Source organism: Rhinatrema bivittatum, chromosome 3 (assembly GCF_901001135.1).
Source record: "Rhinatrema bivittatum chromosome 3, aRhiBiv1.1, whole genome shotgun sequence".
NCBI lineage: Eukaryota > Metazoa > Chordata > Amphibia > Gymnophiona > Rhinatrematidae > Rhinatrema > Rhinatrema bivittatum.
Window position 1 is genome coordinate 422,996,597 of NC_042617.1, and position 22,551 is coordinate 423,019,147.

Genomic DNA, 22,551 nt, shown 5'->3' on the forward strand with positions numbered 1-22,551 from the left:
GAGGAAGGGAGGGGAAGGTGAGGGGAGGGCGAAAGAGAGTTCCCTCCGAGGCCGCTCCGATTTCAGAGCGGCCTCGGCGGGAACGGAGGCAGGCAGCGCGGCTCGGCGTGTGCTGGCTGCCAAAAATCGGCAGCCTTGCGCGCGCCGATCCAGGATTTTAGAAGATACGTGCGGCTACGTGCGTATCTTATAAAATCCAGCGTACTTTTGTTTGCGCCTGCTGCGCAAACAAAAGTACGCGATCGCGCAGTTTTTCAAAATCTACCCCACTATGAATAATTGACTTTTAAAACAATAACACAAACTCTGACATTGAAAGACATCTATATATATATAAAATTAAGACTCAGATGATCCATATCAATAACAAAATATCATTCTAAAGTCCATAGCCCATCTCTTACTTTGCAATAATAATCTCATTTCCCTAAATATAAGGCCCATAAATCAATGTATTCCAGCCTATCCCAAGCACCTAAACTTCTGTCTGGCCATAGTAATTCTAGCCTCTACCAATAAAGAGCCACCCTATTAAAATATTGAATATTAACATCCATCTGGCTTTCGAAGTGCCTGAAATCCCTTAAAAAATTGTGCACTCCATATGTCAAAAATAGCAAGGCATTTCTTTCATTTCTACAGTATACTTGTGATTTGTCTATTTGCACAGAAATGTTTTAGTCACCTGAAGTGGATGTGAAAGCGATTGTGTATATAATTTTTAAATAAATTTAAGAGTAAATTTGATGAATCAATAACTATATAAAAAGTCAATAATTATATTTATTAAGTTGACAACTGCCTTATAAACAGTCTGTATGCATATCCCATAGAACAGAGTAGCTAAACTTTTGAATGGGTGGTGAAAAACAGAAGAATAATGAACGAATGAGAATGGAAAGGACTTAAGAGATGCTACTTTGCAGGTTTAATTTACATCACATAAATGTATGTAATTGCTTAAATATTGCTGCCTCAAATCTTAAATGTAAAGAGTACAATTTTTAAAGGGTTTAGCTGCCTAATTTTGGAAGACAGGATCCTAAATTAGTTCATTTCAGAATGTACAAGGTCTGAGTAGCTACATTTAGGGTCCTGTGGTCCTAGTCATTAGACTGTTAAAGTTAGGGGCATAAAATGTGGGTGGCTAAGAGTGGAGTTAGGGCAGAGAATAAAATTAGTTGCTTAGTACTGATTTCCCGCAATAAGCATCTACCTTAGGGGCCTAAATCTAGTTATATATATAACAGCTCTAAATTTAAGTACATTTTCAGCTGAAAACTTAGATTACCTAGTCCGGCGAAACATAAGCATCCAAATTAGGTCCTTTAATTTAGGAGCTCAGATTAAATTTTTATTATCAGCCTCTTAGTGTATAGTCAAAGACAGAAAATATATTGTTCTCTCTAATATTGATTTTGTATATTAAAACTATAAATAGTCTGAACAGAATTTGTTTTTATTATGAGATAAGCATGCCCTGCATCTGTATTTTGTATACTTTGGAGTCAATTAAAAAAAAATTGTACCATGTCTAATATAGCCAGTCAAATTTTGGCCAGCTAAATTAAGCTGATTTTATAATCAAACAAGATTTTCAACTAAATATCAACCTAAATATAGCTGGCCAAATCTTTGAGGGCTACATTTACGCCATTCAAGTATGTCTTCCAAGACCTAGCTAGACATTGCTAAAAATAAATGACAAATTGCTTAAGACCTCTCACGCCTGCCCCAAGTAAATTTACAGTGTGAGGTCAATGGCCATAGACCACATCATCACCCTGCCATCCTCCCGCAGAAATGTAAAAGTTCAGTGAGGGGCCATTCCCGCCCCGAGATCTTTCCTCCGGTAATGGATTGAGGATTTTTCTGATCCTTGGTACTGTTGAGGCTGTCATACCGCTTCCCCCCACTAGGTCGGACCCCGTTTTGTGTGGAAGCCCAGAGGTAGAGGCTATAGCAAAATTTTGAAAATTCTGAAGCACACTGATAAACAAACATGTGTATCTTTTATTTTACATTCTAAAAATAAAGCAGTTTTCCAACCCTGCTTCTGTTTGTTTAAATTATTTTATTTGTATTTCATGAGGGAAAGGGATCTCCAGTGTCAGCAGAGATCAGCAGTCTCAGGGGTGGAGAGAGGAGAAGATGAGGGTGTGAGGACCAGGGATGAAGAGGGGAAGGGAGGAGGACCAGGAATTGGGTTAGGTGGGAGAGAATGTGTGAGGACTGAAAAAAAGGGGAAGAAAACAGGACCTAGTATGGGGAGAATGGAAGATGGCTTGCACAAAGAAAAAAGGGATAAGATCAGGAATCTTTGATGGTGGAGAGGAGGGCAAGAGAGAAAAGTTTTTTCTTTGATTTAAGAAAAGGGAAGAAGGAGGAAAGAATATGAGGGGCTGGGGTTGGGATGTGATTTCCAGGGTGTAGGTAGACGAGGATAAAGGAATGAAGTGAGGATCCCATATCAGGGGGATAACATCCAAGATCAAAGGAGAGAGGATCTGAAATTCAGTTGGACAGGGGGGGGGTGAGATGAGGCAGGAGTTACTATTGTGGTTGGGACTTACTCGCCCTTGCATATTCTGTCTAATTTCCTTCACAGTTTGGCATACACACATACACAACCTGGCACAAATCCCTTCTCTCTCACTCACATATTGATCTGCCATGCCATTCCTGTTCCTCCTTTCTCTCACATACAGACACATGCCGCCAGCTACTTCTCTCTCATCCCCTAGTCTCCCTTCTCCCCCCAATTCTCACCCACCAACCATCAGTAAAATGAATCCCCTTTGTCCTGTCTACTGCAGGCTAACTCCCTTCCCCTTCAGATCCTGAATGAGAGAGGGAGGGGAGTGGGTGGATTAAGGAAAAGGGAAGCTTTTTATTGCTCTGCTAAGTCTGCACCAGGCTCAACCCTATTCTCCCATTCCCTGCAGGCTGCCTAGGAAGGGAAAGGTTGGATCAAGAAGCAGAGTTTTACTCTGATGAGTGAGATTCAGCACAGCTAGAAGGCAGCAAATCTTCAGCCAGCCTGCACCTCCAGATTTTTGCAGCCCTAGACACAGGTCTAATGTGCCTATTGACAAATCCAAGCCTGCTTTCCTCCCTCTAAAATATCAAAGTTGGGCAATGTTGCCAATGTCCTCCTCCTCACACAGAATTATCCCTTTCTCCCTCTTGTCACAATGTCAGAGTTATCCAGGGAAGCTGTTATCCCTTCCTCACATAATCTTCCCTCCATACCAATGTAAACGTTTGGTGGAACAGGACCAAATATGCCCTCCCCTCTGCAATTTTCCCCCTGAGTGATCCCTCCCTCCCCAGAAGACCTCCAAAAACATCCCCAAGCCAAGCCAGGAGGGGAAAGCAGGCTTACCTTCTCCCAGTTTGGTGTTCGACATTACTGTGACAATGATAACCCTAGTGTCATCACAATAATTCCATACAACAACCCAGAAGATGGTAAGCCTAAATCTTCCTTCTGGTTCAACTTGAACAATTTCGGTAGCTTCAGGAGTGTGGGATGGGGGCCTCCAGATGGAATATTGTGGGAAGTTTGTTGGCCTTCTGCTTGGCTTTATCTCTGCACAGCAACTGGATCTTGCTGGTCAGATGTAGGCCTTCTATGAAGTTCATATATTTGGCCAGACAAATTAAGCGGCTAGCATTGGAAATCTGTGCTAGCCTCCTATCTCTCTCTAATCTAACCCCACCCCTAGGCCCACCAAGAAATTGACGGATAATAATTAACTTCAAAGTGAATCATAGGTAAATTTAGACACTCAGCCAAATATATTTTCGAAGTCTACTTAGCCAGCTAGTTCTCTTTCAAAAATGATCTTTAGTTGATTTATATGTTGCTATCTTGCTTGATTTCAGACTTAGTAATACCTGTCAGAGCTGCAAATATAGTGATCCCTTTTAGTAAACTTAGACTCAATAGAATCTAATAAGTTATAAAAGTGCAAGCAGGATTTAATTGTGACCCAAAATACTACATAAATATTGAGGATTGCTTCAACTTGCTAGCACCAGGATTTGTTGTAAAGAAGGTCATAGTAATGTTGAAGTTGTACAATACTTTAATGTATGACAGTATCTAATTTCCATACATACCATTTTTATGTTCTGCTATTCTTTCATTTTACTTCTTATTTGTTTGGAAGGAGTACAGCTCGTCTTTCATACTTTTCATCTTGAAAGCTCCCATGATTATTTGCTCATCACAGAAGATGGCAGCTTCATGGAACCTGTGGCTAGGCTGACAGGCTCAGTTCTGCCACCTACAATCAAAGCTGGTCTCTTTGGAAATTTTACAGCACAGCTTCGATTTATATCTGACTTTTCAATCTCCTACGAAGGCTTCAATATAACATTTTCAGGTAAGGAAGATCTTATATAAACTCTTTAACAGGTATCAAAAATTGTACTATCATAGCATATCTAATATATATGTATCTTATTTATCTCTGTGTATGTATGTGTATATATTCATTTCTATATATGTACCTAATATTCCATTTCTATATCTCTATATATGTATTTATATCTATAGCCATATAACTCTATATATCTACAGTAAATTTATCTATATACAAACACCCACATACAGTATGTAAACACTCCACAACTATTGACTGTTAAATATACCCTCTGAGATTGCTTACTAAGGTCTCTTCTCTTTTATGCCTTGCCATTTCCAAATAAACTAAACAGTTACATTTTCAGATGTACCAGGAATATGCAGTATAAACATTTTTGGTTTGGTTTGTTTTTTAGTTGTATTTTGTTTTCCATCTTTTTGGTATATTTAATGTTCTGTTTATTTTGTTCAGTTCATTTGCTGAACCAAAAAAAACCCAAAACATTAAACTTAAAACAAAACAAAGAAACTGATACGTCTGCCGGCCACGATACCCGTGGCCGGCATTCTTCACCTTCCGTCGTTCCCGGCGACAGAGTCAGGTCCCTTCTGACGTAGGGGGAGCGCCTCCAGTGCTGCCTCCCTTGCAGTGGCCTTGCCGGCGGTCAGCACCTTTGTGGCGCAGCAGAGACGCCATCACTGCTTTCTTGGCCGGCGCGCCTCACTGGGACATTTAAAGGACCTGCAGCATGCTAAAGCTGCCGGTCCTACTCTCGGTGACATCACATAGCTCGGTATTTAAGGCCGGGTCTAGTCTTCTGTAGTTGTCTTTGCCACAGGTTCCCTTGCTCCTAGTTGCCACCGGGCCTCGAGTTCTAGATTCCTTCTACTTTTACATGCCTGCTTGGACCTCAAACTTGCTATGCCTGACCACGTCTGCCTTCTCCGTGCCTGACAATTGCATCGCCTGATCACATCTACTTTCTCCGTGCCTGACCATTGCATCACCTGACCACATCTGCTTTATCCGTGCCTGACCATTGCATCACCTGACCACATCTGCTTTATCCGTGCCTGACCATTGCATCGCCTGACCACATTTGCTTTTTCCGTGCCTGACCATTGCATCGCCTGACCACGCCCACTATCTCTGTGCCCTGACTAGTGCTACGAATGACTATGCTATAGACTTTCCTGTGTCCAGAGTTCTATGTTGCTTTCCTCAATTCCTACTTGTCACTGGCCCTGATCTTCACCTATCCTCTGGATATGGACTGATAAGGCTTAGGCCTTCCCTTGCTCGAACACCTCCAGTCTCTCCTTGTTCCCTTGGCTCCCGAGTTCCTGTACAAAATCCAATCCAGGATAGGACTACGCCATCTACCGGCTGCTGTCTCTGGGCTTAACCTCCTCTCATCTTTAGCTATCCTCAAGGCCCATCTAAGTCCTGCCACCCCCAGCACCCAAAGGCTTAACCCTCTGGGAACGAGGGCTGGTATAGGTGAAGCTCCAGCGGCCTCTGCCCTTTAGCCCCTTCTGCCTGCTGATGGTGGGGACCCGTAGTTCCCTACCTACGGGTTGCGTCAACCCCACCTCAGTCCAAGGGTCCACCTCCGCTGCAACAGAAACAAAAGAAACCTCTGAACTTTAAAAAAAAAAAATTGCTTTTCATGGCTTTTACAAACCCTCCCCCTACCAAAATTGAGCCCATTGACCCCATCCTTCCAGCCACTAAGAATGAAAGCCCAATCAGGGCTCAGGCCTACCCAGCTGAGCTTCTCCGGGACCTGCCATGGCCTTTCTGGGCCCCTACTGCCCTCCATTTAATTCTGCCTGGGCCAGGCAGCTCCCTCCTCAGTCACTCCTCAGCCCCCACTTATCCACTTCCTTCAGTCCTTATAATCCTTAAGAGCAGGAGCGAAGCCCACTTGCTCCTGTCCCAACAGATGGTTTTGTTTTTTCTAAGAAGGCATGCTTGTTCTAAAATGTGTGTAGAACTGCTCTTCTACATTGTGATTTCTGCATGCTTCTTTTGAATTGCTATTCAGTATTTGTTTTGTATACTGTATTTGTCTTCTGAAAGCAATAAACAGATTTTTCAAAAAGGACTTCCGCTGAATTGATGTCACTTTGGTGCCTGCCTCTGGTACAGCCAGTACCATTTTCTTGCATGGCCCTGGCAGATTTAATTAGGGGGTTAGAGGGGCCCAGGGAGACCCCAGTGGGGCCCAGGTAGGCTTGAGCCTCATTCAGGCTTTCATTTTGGTTTCAGGAGTGACGGTTGGAGGGACCCAGGAGGCCCAGTTAAGTAGTCACAGGCCCTCATTTTAATTTTGACAGGGTGGGAAGGTTTGTAAGCCCAACAAATTTAAAAATACCTGAAAATGTTCAGGTGTTTTTGTAGAAAGCCATTTTTGGTTTGTTCCATTCAAAATGAATAAAAAATAGCCTCATTCATTGCGTTTTTCACATTGGGGCGGATTTTAAAACGAGCGCGAATAGCCTACTTTTGTTTGTGCTCCAGGCGCAAACAAAAGTACGCTGGATTTTAGTAGATACGCGCGGAGCCGCGCGTATCCGCTAAAATCCTGGATCGGCGCGCGCAAGGCTATCGATTTCGTATAGCCGGCGCGCGCCAAGCCGCGCAGCCTACCCCCGTTCCCTCTGATTTCGGAGCGGCCTCGGAGGGAACTTTCCTTTGCCCTCCCCTCACCTTCCCCTCCCTTCCCCTACCTAACCCACCCGCCCGGCCCTGTCTAAACCCCCCCCTTACCTTTGTCAGGGGATTTACGCCTCCCAGAGGGAGGCGTAAATCCCCGCGCGTCAGCGGGCCTCCTGCGCGCCGGGACGCGACCTGGGGGCGGGTCCGGAGGGCGCGGCCACGCCCCCGGGCCGCCCGGGCCGTAGCCACGCCCCCGGAACGCTCCCGACACGCCCCGAAAACGCCGCGCGGTTCGGGCCCGCCCCCCCCCGACACGCCCCCTCCGAAAACCCCGGGACTTACGCGAGTCCCGGGGCTCTGCGCGCGCCGGTAGGCCTATGTAAAATAGGCTTCCCGGCGCGCAGGGCCCTGCTCGCGTAAATCCGCCCGGTTTTGGGCGGATTTACGCGAGCAGGGCTCTGAAAATCCGCCCCATTGGTTTTAAAGAAATGCACATTACTTTTTCATATGCTCTTTTCCATCAAAATCTCAAATTGCTTGTAAGCTATACCAGCTTAACATTTGAATCAAATTGCTAGAAGTCTTCTCTCTTTCCTGTGTATCCTGAGGTGACATTTTTATCTCCTGTATCTTTATTCATTGGTTGCTGTTTTGGATTCTTATCTTTCAGGCATTTGTTTCATTTTCCTGAATATGGGTGGAAAATACTTCCCCAGGAGCTTTTAAAATTTGAAGGCTTCCTCAAACTTGGAAAACAGAATGCTTTGTTGATCAAATGACTTATTAGACACATTTTAGTGGTGATAATCTCTAAAGGTGATTTGGGGAAAGCCTAAGCGACTCCCATGGAAGCTAAACAATTGTTTTTTCTGGACAGCCTTGCATCTTATAAATAATAGTACAACATATTAACTTGAAAACAGAAATGGCAATGCTCCGTCACATCTTCAACTGCATTTCAGTGGAATGATGTGCCCAGAACTGACACAGTTCAACATAAAAACATTGTAATCCGCTATAAAGCTGTTGTAGCTTCTGTTTGCTCTAGACAGACATGGATGACATCCTTGAAAGTAACGCAGTTTCTGGAGCTTTCAAGTGGCTTCATGATGGACCAGGGGATCGGTTATGGAAATTGGAGTTTTATGATAAATGTTTTTCTATTTGGAATGTATTGCAATAGCAGTCTATTAGCACTTCATTCAAGTTGTTTGTGTACAATCGGATGGCAAGAGGACGCAGTATAATTTATGCTACGATATTAATGACGAAAATGTACAGACAGCCCAGATTTTAGTGTGTACTTTGGCAGAGATTGTTTCAACAGGAATGCTTACAGATTTACAGTGCCAGTAGCTGGTGATAAGATATAATAAAATATCAGCTGCGTGCAGTGAACCATTTTAGAGAAACTACTATGAAATATAGTATATTTACACAAAGGGTTAGCAATAGGAAATGCATCAAGATTTATGAATGGAGCAAATGTGGATTGATCATGATTCTGGGTTTATTTGGCACAAAACAATAAACAGCATCCAGACAGCAAAGACTTATGGTGCTCCTTCATTACACAATGCATAAGGAGGCATATGAAGCACTTATATAAACAATAAATAAATAAATAAGCATTTAAAACTGCAAATCATTTCCTAATAGCTTGGGTCATGGAAATATATTTGCAAGGGACACTGAAAATGTTTCAGCTTCTAAAACCAAGGCAAATGTCAGTGCCCAGCTTTAAATAAATACCTGCATTTTCAGGATAGTTAGATTTATTCTTAAATTTAAATTTTTACAATAATAGAGCTGTATCTTACAATTAAAAAAAAATCACACTAGGGAACCATTAAAACTATAAACCTAGTGGAATTAATTTTGTTCTGGTAATAAATGAACACTGATCTAGTAGCAGTTCCAGTGCTCTGAGCCTATGGTTCAACAGTACTTGATTATCATGGAGACTCATTATTTAAGCTTTGGATAATATTCATCTGGCATTAAAATATTCAGTCAGCTCAGTGAAATGCAAAATACATTGACCTGCTATATATTTAAGGGCAAGATTAAAGTTTTGGATTACAAATTTTCACAAAGCCTTTAAGCCAGTTTGCTTGCACAATTGAAAATAGAGAAGGAAATGAAAACCATGAAAACAGATTTCAGAGTACTTTTCCACTCCTGTTTCTCCAAGTGGTACAGTTGAGGCTGGTGGCAGCTTTTGCATATGATGGGTTGGCAGCAGACAATTGCTTGGTCCACACTGGCAACACTGACGCCGAGTCTTCCATATGGCAGTGAATGTAAGGGTGAGAGAGCAACTGGCAAAACACACGTGGTCCAATTTTCACTATTTTCATTGTTATGAATTCTACAAAAATGCAGAGGCTTCCCACCAAGTTTAAATATGACTGGTACATTTTAGTCAACACTATTATGCCTCCAAATAGCCATATGAATAGATTGAACTAATCCTGAGGCTTTCTTACTATAGCTGGCAAGTTCTAAATAGTGTCTTTTGTGCAATTATATAATTTCCTGCATTTTCAAGAAGTTCACAGAAAAAAACCTTTCTAGAAATATCTACGAAAGAGATTGTGCAATTTTTGAGAGGTAATCTGGGTGGGTCCACCGCTGACAATAATAAGATGAAATCCACCCTCTCCACTCATGGGAAGTAGGGGATTAATGGATGCACATCTCTTTACTGCATGGCAAGAGACCCCTGTGTTTCAAACAGATGATGTTTGAATCATGTGGGGCCCTGTAGATATAGAGCCCCATGTTTCAAACTTTTCATGCTTTAATTGCACTAATCACAGGAGGAAGAGGACTGGAGGGAGAGGGTTTAAGCTAGAAGTACCAGTAGTGGCAGCAGCCACAAAAACACCAAGTGAAATACTTGTCAAGCCATAGGTTGCTGGAGCTCCTTGGGGAGCGGTAAGAGAGAGATTGAGGACATGAAATTTGGTAGAGATCAGGGCTCAGACTTTGGTTGGGGGAGGGGGATAACATGAGAAGAATGAGACTCATGGATTCAGTGAGAGAGTAGGGAATTGGGAGGAGAGCAGGGGAAGAATGAGGACTTAGGGAGTCGTAGATATTGGGAGTAGGAGAGTAGGGACTCTATTAAATGGAGGTTAAAGAGCACTGGTAAATATAGCTTTGGGAAATCTTTGGACGTATAAATGTTTGGTGAAAGGTGAAATAGAGGGATTTTTTTAGAGTTTATGTGTGTCTGAGGTAATAAGCAAGCCAGAGATAGTTAATTCTAGTGCCTGTTTTTCCCCACCCACACAAACCTTGATTTTTAGGCAAGAGACACTTTCTCATTAAAAATCAATCAGGGTCTTATCTAAATCATACTAATGTATCAGTCCAATGTGGACAAGGGCAAGGTATTGCATATAGGGAAAAATAATCCTTGCTGTAGTTACACGATGTTAGGTTCCATATTAGGCGCTACCACCCAGGAAAAAGATTTGGGCATCATAGTGGATAATACTTTAAAATCGTCGGCTCAGTGTTCTGCAGCAGTCAAAAAAGCAAACAGAATGTTAGGAATTATTAGGAAGGGAATGGTTAATAGAACGGAAAATGTCATAATGCCTCTGTATCGCTACATGGTGAGACTGCACCTTGAATACTGTAAGTGTCAGGCCACAGTGGCAATGGTTGAAGTATGGATTGCCACAGCAGTAAGAGACAGGTCTCATTACATATATATATACATTTAATTTTCAAATATAGGTATGCTAGTTCTTCCTTCCTCTTTATCTCCTTGCCAGGCCACACAAATAACAGGTGCAAGAATGCGGCCATTTTTAGTATGCATAATTTGTAGCTTATATTTTTCAAAGGGAAATACATGCATGGTTTTCCATTGAACATTGACTGCAATTGATGTGCACAAAAAGTGTCTGCGTACATTGCAAACAGTACATGCCATTCAAAATTGCCCCTGATGAAATAGGTAGTAAGTTGAATTTAAAAAACAGTCCTAGAAATCAGTGTCTTGATGGATTCACTTGAATTCACAATGCTGAAGATACATTTATAATTCAAGTTTCCTGATTTAGTATTCCTGATTTTATTATTCCTTGAATTTGCAATGCTGCATATGTTCATGTTTTCTTTATTTCTTGCCACCATTCTGTTACCTGCAGAATATGACCTGGAGCCTTGTGATGATCCTGGAGTTCCTGCATTTAGTCGAAGAATTGGCTTTCACTTTGGAGTTGGAGACTCCCTGACATTTTCCTGTTTTGCGGGTTATCGCCTGGAAGGTGCCATTAGGCTGACTTGCCTTGGAGGTGGCCGTCGAGTGTGGAGTGCACCTCTGCCAAGGTGTGTGGGTAGGTGGTCACATGCTTTCATTTCATTCATCAAATCGTTGATCGCACATAGTTAATTACACATACTATGTGTAATCGTTGATTACACATAGTTAATTTCAAATGGCTTCATATTAGTGCAGTGAAAACACTGTACTAATATGCCCGAAATGTTTCTAGTTAAAACAGCTATGATTTATTTTAATGACTGGTACAGCTAGAGAAGAAAAGCAGAATAAGACTATCAGAGAAGTAATAAATCTGTGTGTTTTGACCATTTGCCTTTAGAAATTATTCTTCCAAAGGCAGATAAATCACAAGGCTTCTATGACATAAATTTTTGAACAACCATTAATCAAATCAACAAGGATTTTGAATTGTCAAGTCAGATATAGGTAGGAAGTTGTTTGATTATATGCATTCAGTATATGTTCTTGATCATAGTTTCTTTAGCTTGAAGGCATTATTTCCTAAAATAATCAATTTTTATTTTAAATTGAAAAAAAAGGCTTTAATTTCATTGAAAATATTGTGCTTATTAAAACAGTCTGCATAGCTGACCTCATTTGGGGACTATGTACTAATGGTAGCTATGCTTAGTATGTGCACTAACTGCTTTTAGCACATGTGTTAAGCAGTACCATATAGTAGTCCCTACCCTAGGTCAAAAACAGTGTTTAGTATTTGATTTAATTTATTATTTAAAGTGTGTTAACTTTTATTGTATATCCTGCCTTAGGCAGTAGTTGCATAGGCAGGATATAAAAAAGTAAACAAATAAATTCTATATTCTTGTTGAAATTCAGTACAGCTCCATAAGCTAAACAGTTACATAGCATTATCATGCTATGTACTAGGCCTACAGTACTGAAAGTTACATTTTATGTGCCTTCCTAGTGCTCGAAATTTAACTTCTGATCCAGCAGTGTAGTAAACTCCTAGCATGCCATCTTGACCCAGGCAGGACTGACATGCTTAGGGCTAGATTTTAAAAGCCGGGGGGGCGTGGCGATGGTTCGGGGGTGGGCCGGGAGGGTGGTCCCGAGTCCCCCGGCACTGCTTCAAGCAGGCGTAACTTGCACAACAAAAGGTTGGGGGGATTTAGGTAGGACTGGGGGGTGGGGTAGATAGGGGAAGGGAGGGGAAGGTTGGGGGGACATGGAAGGAAAGTTCCCTCCAAGGCCGCTCCGATTTCGGAGGGAACGGAGGCAGGCTGTGTGGCTCGGCGCGCACAGGCTGCCGATTTTGCGCAGCCTTGTGCGCACCGACCCCGGATTTTATAATATATGCATGGCTACGTGCGTATCTTATAAAATCTGGCGTACTTATTTAAGATCAACCTCTTGGAGTTTAACAAAGGGAACCCCAGCCAATATAACCCTCCTCCTCTGGAGAGTCTGGAGAAAGATGTGTGTTATTTGGGAGAGATATTCAAGCTGGGTGATTAAGAACGGTATTTGTTGTTTCAGAGGGAGACCTGGGAAGAAAGAAATGTGTTTACTGGGGAATTTCAAGGGAAAGGAATGCATTGACTGAGAAGGTCTGGGAGGGGAATATAGGTGATGGCTGGGGCATATTTATGGAGGGAATTATGTGTTGAATAGTATGTGTTAATGGTAGTGTTGGTTTGGGGGCGTACTCTGAGGGGGGAGGAGTAGATGTGTGTTGATCAGAGGAAATTCCACTGTGCTTATTAGTCCCTTGACATTTGGTTATCTATTTTAATTTGGTTGACCAACCAATCTTTATTGCTTGCCTATTAGTCCTAAACATTGTGACAGATCACAGGTGAATTGAAAGAATAATTAAAGGGTTCATGTCCTGAAAAGGCCATGATCCCTTTAATATTGGACCTTTATCTCTATGTGCATTCTGGATATCATTATTTCAGTACTTAGCATACTGAAGTCTATTTGAACATGCATGAAAAAATTGGATACCACATCATTAATGTACTGCTTGCATCAAATCTGAAGGAGGTTAGTGGGGTTGTTTATAAGGTGGAAACTATTCCAATATTTTGATCAGATGACTAGATGATCAAACTCACCATAAAGTGCTGGTTGAAGAAGAGTTCTGCCCCTATATCTAATATTTTATGAGATCTAGAGTAAAAATTGACTTAGATGGTATTAGCTTTTCTTTTAGATGCATACTTTAATTTTACTCAGGGAACCTACTAGTTATTGCTCTTGCTAAAGAAACACAACCCATGTAGTAATTAGATATTTTATTTGTATTTATAACTGTCATGATTTGATGTTAATGTTATTTAGAATCCACTTAGAACAGGTTCTGGAAATAGGCAGAATACAAGTTAATGTAAATAAATAAAATAAATAATTGCAGTTTGCAGGCAATAATTGTAGTTCCAAATAAAGATCTGAATATTTACAAAAGAACAATATTTACACAGTCCATTCCACAAGTAACTTCATAGTGAATGCTTGCTTCATCTAAACATTGTAATTTTTTTGAAAACTAGATGTCAACAATGGTACTAATATGACAATTAATAGATAATAAACCACGTTATCTATTGTGCCAAAATATGTTTCATATAAACAACCCTCATTCGGGAGCAGAATGATTACACTGTATCATGTTTCATTTCATTCACTTAAATTGAATATGGGATTTGTAACCCATTATAACGTAAATTGCTCACCGTTGGAATTTTTTAATCATCGGGTTGGTTAGATTAAAGTTCTTTTAATCAGGTAAGCAAATGGCAATGCTGTATCTTCTTTCAATTTTTCAACTTCCACTCATAGAGAAACACTATAATTTGAAGCCCGAGCCCCTGATGAAGTCCCTCCAATGAAACAGACAGGCTGTGTCGGGCATTATTGAAGCAGTTTCAAGTTGCAAGCCGCTTTATTCAGTCGGGCGTTACAGATACGGCGCAGGAGTTAGGTGCTGCTGCAATATGATAAGTGGTTTCTCATTTTTTCTTTTGTGGATATACTTTGCCGTCAGATACATTGAATGAACAGTGTTCAAAAATTGAAACATCGAAATAATTAAAAAAAAACTTGAAAAATTGAAAGAAGATACAGCATTGCCATTTGCTTACCTGATTAAAAGAACTTTCATCTAAACATTGGACAATAGCAGCAAAGCCTTATAATATTAAGTTATGCAATAAAAATAATCATTATTATGATTATTATTTAAGCAACATATTTTTCTCTGGTCGGCTATAAAGTTTGGTTGGATAATACATTAATGTAGATTGATATAGAGTTCATAGTCAGCTGCTGGTCAACTTGAAAATTTAGTTGAATAAAGTTATCCAGCTAACTTTGCAGGAATATTCAATGTCACAGGCATGTTGTTGATTATCCCCAACTATCTTAAAGTTAGCCAAATAAGTTAATCCAGCTAACTTTTGGACAGCTCTTCTGTTGTATTAGCCAGTTAACACTGAAAATTGGCATTTATCTGGCTAACTAAGACAGATATCTGACTCCAATCCAGAAACCCCTCTCCCCACCCCCAAGTTAGCTGTATAAAATTTTAGCCAGATAAAAACTAATCCAGTCAACTCGGGGTCAGTCAGTGAAATAGGATTTTCAAATCCCACCATTTGTCTGGCTAAAACCAAACTTACTTATAATTGAACAGAAGGTGGAACTCAAATTAAATAGTGGAATGTATTGATAAACACACACTTAATAACTATACCAACACTACTCCAATTTTAAACACCATTCCAAGACGCCACTCCAAAGACCTTATTATCTTTATATCATGACCATCATACTAGGCCTCATCGTATAAGCTCACGCTATTTGGACTCAGCCTTATTTATAATCATAGGTCATTCTTAATTGAAAAGTCCCAATACACTCTATTTTTTTAACAAGTTTTTTATGCAATTAAAACTCAAACAATGAAGTACTTGACTTCGATTCGTGATGATCTTTCATTTCTTGACAAAAAGCTGGTAACCCTCTATACATGATGGTCTTTTATTAATTAACAAAAAGCTGGTAACCCAACACGGGGCCGTGTTCCGGACTGCTCTTACATTGTGCCAGTCCTTTATCAAGGGTGAATTATCCTGCGTCAAAAAAATTCATTATTGAATAAAGATACCATACGGTCAGACAAATAATACATTCATAGTGGCCAACTGTTATTCTTTAAAAACAGCCACTCTCCCAGGGTACTCACATAATTTTGACAACACTTTTTCAAAAGATGGCAACCCAGTGTTTCTCTTCACTTCAATATGCTGATTTCCGGAACCCATCCGGAACTAGCTTAAATAATACCGCAATGACGTCACTAAAGCTCCACCCACATTTGTCACTAATGTAAATATTCCTTTTTCTGTAAATAAGTTCCTTTTATTTCTTATGTTAACGGTTGTTTTTTATACTCTCACTCATGCTACCTATCTTTCCCTCTCTTCTTCCTGTCTCCCTTACCCCCCCCCCCCCCTTTTCTGGCCTGCTCCCATCCCCCGGCCCCCTGTTCATTGTAATTTCCTCCTTTAACTGAGTTACTTGTAAACCGGCGTGATGTGCCTCACGAACGTCGGTATATTAAAAGTTGTTAAATAAATAAATAAATAAATAAATAAATAAATGATATAATGCGGTGAATTCTGCCTCTCAAGTAGATGACATCAGGGGACTCCTCCCCTCTCAGATGAGGGAATACCAGTCAATGGAGGCATTTAAACCATCAGGTGATACAGACCTCAATTTGAAAATCCACTGTTGCTCTTTCAAATTTAACACTCTATTAATGTCACCACCAGGTGGATGTACTAGAACGTTTTCCAATATTCTCCAACGTAGCTCATCAAACATGTGTTTAAATTCTTTACAATGCATGACTATCGGAGCTGTCAATTTCTCGGTGGTTATACAGCTTCTGTGCTCAATGAGTCGTGTCCACACCATCCTTTTGGTCCTACCAACATAACAAAGTTTACATGGACATTCAATGAGATATACTACATGACTAGACAAACAGTCTATATATTGATAGGCTACATGTTTATAGCCTTTTACATCCATCCAAGTTTCACCCGTAATAGCTTGCTTGCAAACCGAACATGGCCAATTCTCACGAGGTTGATTCGTACCAATTGGTTGGGGTACTCTTAAAAAAGAATGCACCACGGCGTCTCCTAAAGAATAACAGTTGGCCACTATGAATGTATTATTTGTCTGACCGTATAGTATCTTTATTCAATAATGACTTTTTTTTACGCAGGATAATTCACCCTTGATAAAGGACTGGCACAATGCAAGAGCAGTCCGAAACATGGCCCCGTGTCGGGTTACCAGCTTTTTGTTAATTAATGAAAGACCATCATGAATAGAGGGTTACCAGCTTTTTGTCAAGAAATAAAAGATTATCACGAATCGAAGTTAAGTACTTCATTGTTTGAGTTTTAATTGCATAAAAAACTTGTTCCAAAAAATAGAGTGTATTGGGACTTTTCAATCAAGAATGACCTATGATTATAAATAAGGCTAGTCCAAATAGCGTGAGCTTATACGATGAGGCCTAGTATGATGGTCATGATATAAAGATAATAAGGTCTTTGGAGTGGCGTCTTGGAATGGTGTTTAAAATTGGAGTAGTGTTGGTATAGTTATTAAATAAAGCCAAACTTAACCAGACAAATGGTGCTGAATTTTAGCCTCATAAATAATATGCCTTAAGAGGACAATTTTCAAAGTTATTTACCCAGGTAGATTGCTTTGGATGGATATTGTCTTCCTTTATGTGACTAAAAGTATGCATGGTTTTCTACAATGTGTATACTTTTAGCTAGACTAAAAGGAGCATTCCAGAGGGCAAATTTGGGTCAATACAGCAAACTGTGCATACATATTGGTGTTTTCAAATAATCATGTTCTATTTTAGTCCCGATAAACTGTCTGCAGTAGCGGTTGGCAGAGTAACAATTTTTGATCATTTTATTCATTCAATTTTTTGTTATTTAGTCAATGAGGAAAGCATTGCAGCCTATTTTGTGCTCCCCAGTTGTGATTTCCTAATCATTTCTAATTAAACTGATGGGTATTTATTCATTTATTGATGTTTGATATTCTGCTTTTTACTAAGAATGGTATCAAAACAAATTACAATAAATTTAAAGTAGATTACAATAATATTAGATCATGAGAAAGGTTAAGGCATGCCAATGTATCAAAACTATGTCAACCTGGCACCAAAAGTAGCATGAAAAGCTCAAGTACCACAGCGGGGCAAAATGGTAGCTCTAGCAGTGGCAGGAATTCTGCAAGGCACCATCAAAGGAGCAAAATAGCAGCAAGACTTGACAAATCACCCAAGGTATCAAAAGTGGGGCCCACTTATGCACATAAAACAAATTTTATGTGTGTAAATCTTTTTTTGAAAATTACCTGTTTAGTGCATGGAATCACAAACAATATATAGGCATCAAAGCCAATAAGGCATACAATTTAGAGAATAACAGACAGCATAAAGGTATCAAAATCCCGAAGGCATAGAGTATGATCCATCATAAATTGCACAAATGTATCAAAATCTTGAAGGTGTGCAATGGGGTCTATCCCAAACAACACAAAGGTGATACAATCCCCAAGATTCAGGGTGAGGTCTACCAATAACAGCCAAATGTGTCTAAACCAACCAAGTATACAGTATAGGGAATCACCAACAAATCAGAGGCCTAGACAGTAGGGATGTGCAGAGCAAAATTTTATGTTCATATTTTTTATGTCCGAAAGGGGGTCCCACTTGCGGCCAATATGGACATTAAAAAAATCCAATGAGTTGGGTATATGTACATATGTGCAAAAAAAAAATTTAAACCCCCTCACCCTCCTTAATCCCCCCCCCAGACTTACCACAACTCCCTGGTGATCGAGCGAGGAGTGAGGACGTCATTTCTGCAATCCTTGGCGAGAAGCATGTGACGTCGGTGGCACGTCGAGTGACGCGGCGTCACGTGATTCCCGGCAAGTTCGCGCCGGACGGCTCGTTCGGCCCAAAAAGAACTTTTGGCCAGCTTGAGGGGGTCAGGAGGCCCCCCCAAGCTGGCCTCCTGACCCCCTCAAGCTGGCCAAAAGTTCTTTTTGGGCCGAATGAGCCGTCCGGCGCGAACTTGCCGGGAATCACGTGACGTCGCGTCTGAGTGACGCGGCGCCACGTGATTCCCGGCTCGTTTGCGCCGGACAGCTCGTTCGGCCCAAAAAGAACTTTTGGCCAGCTTGGGGGGGCCTCCTGACCCCCCCAAGCTGGCCAAAAGTTCTTTTTGGGCCGAACGAGCCGTCCGGCGCGAACGAGCCGGGAATCACGTGACGCTGGCGTCACTCGACGTGCCGCCGACGTTACATGCTTCTCGCCAAGGATTGCAGAAATGGCGTCCTCACTCCTCGCTCGATCACCAGGGAGTTGTGGTAAGTCTGGGGGGGGGATTAAGGAGGGTGAGGGGGTTTAAATTTTTATTTTGGCTCAACAATCGCGATTTCCCACATATCGAACATATCTATGTTCGATATGTGGGAAATCCGATCGTTTATGTCGAATCAATTTTTTAAGTAAAAAAAAAATATGAGTTGCGTTTTACTAATGCGGTCAATCCGAATGCACACCCCTACTAGACAGTGCTTGACAGCAAAATAGAAACCCATAAAAGAGAGCTTCTATGACTATTAGTATGTCTTTCTCAGGAAGGAGCTAAAAAAATGCACAGAGCTTTTTGCAAATGCTCAGAGTTTACAGTGAGAGGACATCAGCATTTTATATGCATATAGCAGCTACTGTATAGGCTAGATTAGAAAGATGCTTCACTGTAATATGTCTTATGTGTGGCTTCCTTGCCAAATTTTCCTGCCTTGGCTCTGACATGGCTGAGACAATATGTTCACACAGTTAAGAGCTGCTTTCTATAGTACTTACAAGTTGTATCTTTTCTTAGCAGTACATAAGTATAAACTGCAACAGGCCATAGAAATGATTAGGAAACGTAAACAAATGAGATGAAGATTATGCATTTAATTCATGGGACCTCTTCATTCATTGTGGAGGCCACACATAAAATGAATATGGACTTGTCATGTGTTACCCATTTGTTTCAAACAAATGCACATTCCTAGCCTGCAAATATAGCAGATGCAGAATAGAATATGCATACAAATTGCAAACATATACTGCAAATAATTATCAAAGAGACATTACTTTGCTCAATTGCTATTGTCCCCTTTAAAATATGTCTAGGTTTTGCGAGTTAAAAAGTGACCATTTGAAATTTTTTTCTTAAGCGGTGTTTCTGCCAGTGTTCTGTTGGTTTATATGGTCCATAAATTTGTTCCAGTAAGTCCATTGCTACAAACTAGAGAATGAGGTTAGGACATTTGTCTATTCTATAAAGACATTTTGGTTGTCTTTTCATTTATTACTTCATCATAATATAAATGTTCAAATTTCAGTATGCTGAGCTGCAGTTTGCTTATACAGATCTGACAGATTAAGTAGATGCTGTAATTCCATCTTGCAAAGGAGTTACATGAGCTGTAAACAAGTTATGCATTTGTCATTTCTCAAATGAGAAATGACTGCATTAATTTTCACCCTTAACTCTTTCAAGAGCTAATGTTTTTTTCATTAGGTTTATCAAAAGACTTTTAGACTGCATACACCTGCCAATTGAAAAAAAATAAAAAACTCTAACAGGTTGACTTTATAAATGAAATTAGTCTACTTTCTTTGTTTTATTTGATTAATATATTAAATTATAATCAGTAAAAGTAACTGATCTCCATATTTATTGTAGACTGTAAAATGAGAGTTTGCAAGTATTTCATGTTATCACATCTGATTTACCAACAAACACGTATCCCTCCTCAGAATACTGATAGGAGGAGGAGTGAAGGGTATTCTAACCCAGTGTTTTCCAAGTAGAAAGGTGGGCCCATGCCAATTACCCGGAGCCCACCCATGACGGCAGCATACGGGTGACTGAGGACACAAGGGGGGTGGGGGGGGCAATCGCACCCCTTCTTACCGACAGCCCAGGAGAATGTCCGCAACGGTGCGACTCCATAGCCCCGCCCTGGGGCCATGACATCATGAGGAGGTGCCGACGGCGCCCTCTGATGACGCTTGCGGCCCCTTAAAGGGCCACAACACGTGGTAAGCGATCCTTTTTGGATCGGGGACACGAGGCAAGGGTCCTCCCTACCTCTTGTTTTGGCGGGTACCCGGGCCAGTGCAGTCAGATTACACGTGGTGCTGGTGTCATCACACGACAGCGGGGGTAGCCGTGGGCACCAGGAGGTATATAAGGCGATGGCCCCCTTGCTCAGGAACAAGGTGGGGGCCCACATCGTCAGGCTGCCTTGCTTGGTCCAGGCAGTGGGCAGCAGCATAACCATACTGCTGGCTCAGGTATCCTACAAAAATTATCATGTTATGTTTAAAATAAAAGCTGCAGCCATTTTATACCAAGAACTGAGTCTGCGTAATTGCTATTATGGAGTATAATGACCAAAAGGGGTAACAGAGTCTGGGTCAAAATTTCGAGTTGGGACGAGGGACAAAGGAGCAAGTGGCAGCTGCTAATAGGGATGTGCAGAGCAAAAGTTTATGTTCATAAGTCCATAAGTCGAAAGGGGGGGGGGGGGGGGGTCAATTTCGGTCAATTTGGACATATGGAGAATTCCATAAGTTGAGTCTATGTCCATACGTGCAAATAAAAATTGAAACCCCTCACCCTCCTTAATCCCCCTCCCAAGACTTACCAAAACTCCCTGGTAGTCCAGCAGGGAGTCAGGACGCCACTTCTGAACTCCTTTGCGAGGAGCACGTGACGTCGGCGTCACGTCGGAGTGACGCGGCGTCACGTGATTCCCCGCGCGTTCGCTCCGAGACCCTCGTTGCACCCAAAAGGAACTTTTGGCCAGCTTGGGGGGGTGAGGCCCCCCCAAGCTGGCCAAAAGCTGGCCAAAAGCTGGCCAAAAGTTCCTTTTGGGTGCAACGAGGGTCCCGGAGCGAACGCGCGGGGAATCACGTGACGCCGCGTCACTCCGACGTGACGCCGACGTCACGTGCTCCTCGCAAGGGAGTTCAGAAGTGGCGTCCTGACTCCCTGCTGGACTACCAGGGAGTTTTGGTAAGTCTTGGGAGGGGGATTAAGGAGGGTGAGGGGTTTCAATTTTTATTTAGGATCAACAATCGCGATTTCCAACGTATTCAACATAGCTATGTTGAATAAGTTGGAAATCCAATCGTTTTCGCCTCATCACTTTTTTAAGTTAAAAAACAAAAATAAGTTGCGTTTTACATTTAAGTTCAAAACGAATGCACACCCCTAGCTGCTAACGTCATGTGCCATGGGACTCTGGTGTGCCTTCAGATCTGATATGTACCACAGAAAAGTCACCATTGTTTGATGCTAGGATCCACACCAACACCTGTGCTCTGCTCTCAACACTTCAAGAACAGCAACAAGAGCCACCAGTGGAGGCTCTTAGATATATAACAGCTCCTTTCTGAGAAGACGTGTGATCATGCCTACCTCTTTTTCTAGCCGCACCATGAGCCTTGGACATGATAATTAATGGACAGCATGTAATGCATGGATAGCGGAGCCTTGCTTTGTGCAGCACACAAATTGCACACAGCACCTCCTCATCTTTCCCTTCCTGAGCTTCCTCCTTTGAGTCTTCCAGACTCTATCTTATCCCCAGGCTGAGAGCATGCACTGAGCACTGGATGTGACTCATTCTGAGTGGAGAAGTGTAGGGGTTCTGGCTGCAACATGTGATACCCAAAGGTAACTAATGGAGCTGCTGGCTGCATCACAATGACTTCTTTCTTCTCCCTTCTCCAACATTTGCATACAGAGGGAACTGGTCCATTGTGATGGGTTCATGTGTGTCTCTGCCCTTTTCTCTCTTTGTTTTAAAATTTGATAGAAAGACTTTTAGTGCTTTCCTAGATCTTCTTTTGACTACACGAGTCCTCTCCATATCTACATTGTCTGTATTATGATTCTAGAAGGTGAGCCTTTGGACCACCATCAGGTTCGTGCAGTCTAGTTCATATGAGCACAAACTAGGCTCTGACAGGTGGCAGCTGACATGTTTCAGGCTGTGGATAGGATGGACAGTATCCAGGCAGAGATGAAAAACAAACTAAGGTCAGGGCTGGCAGAGTTCAGGCAG

The 22,551-nt window shown here is 41.5% G+C and overlaps 1 protein-coding gene across 1 annotated transcript in view; it reads left to right on the forward strand.

Moving 5' to 3' along the window:
• Positions 1-22,551, forward strand: part of CSMD1 (CUB and Sushi multiple domains 1) — a 4,035,193-nt gene that overhangs the window by 2,676,913 nt on the left and 1,335,729 nt on the right. The window contains 2 exon segments of the mRNA XM_029596871.1: positions 4,176-4,391; positions 11,201-11,389. Coding sequence (XP_029452731.1) covers positions 4,176-4,391; positions 11,201-11,389 — 405 coding nt within the window.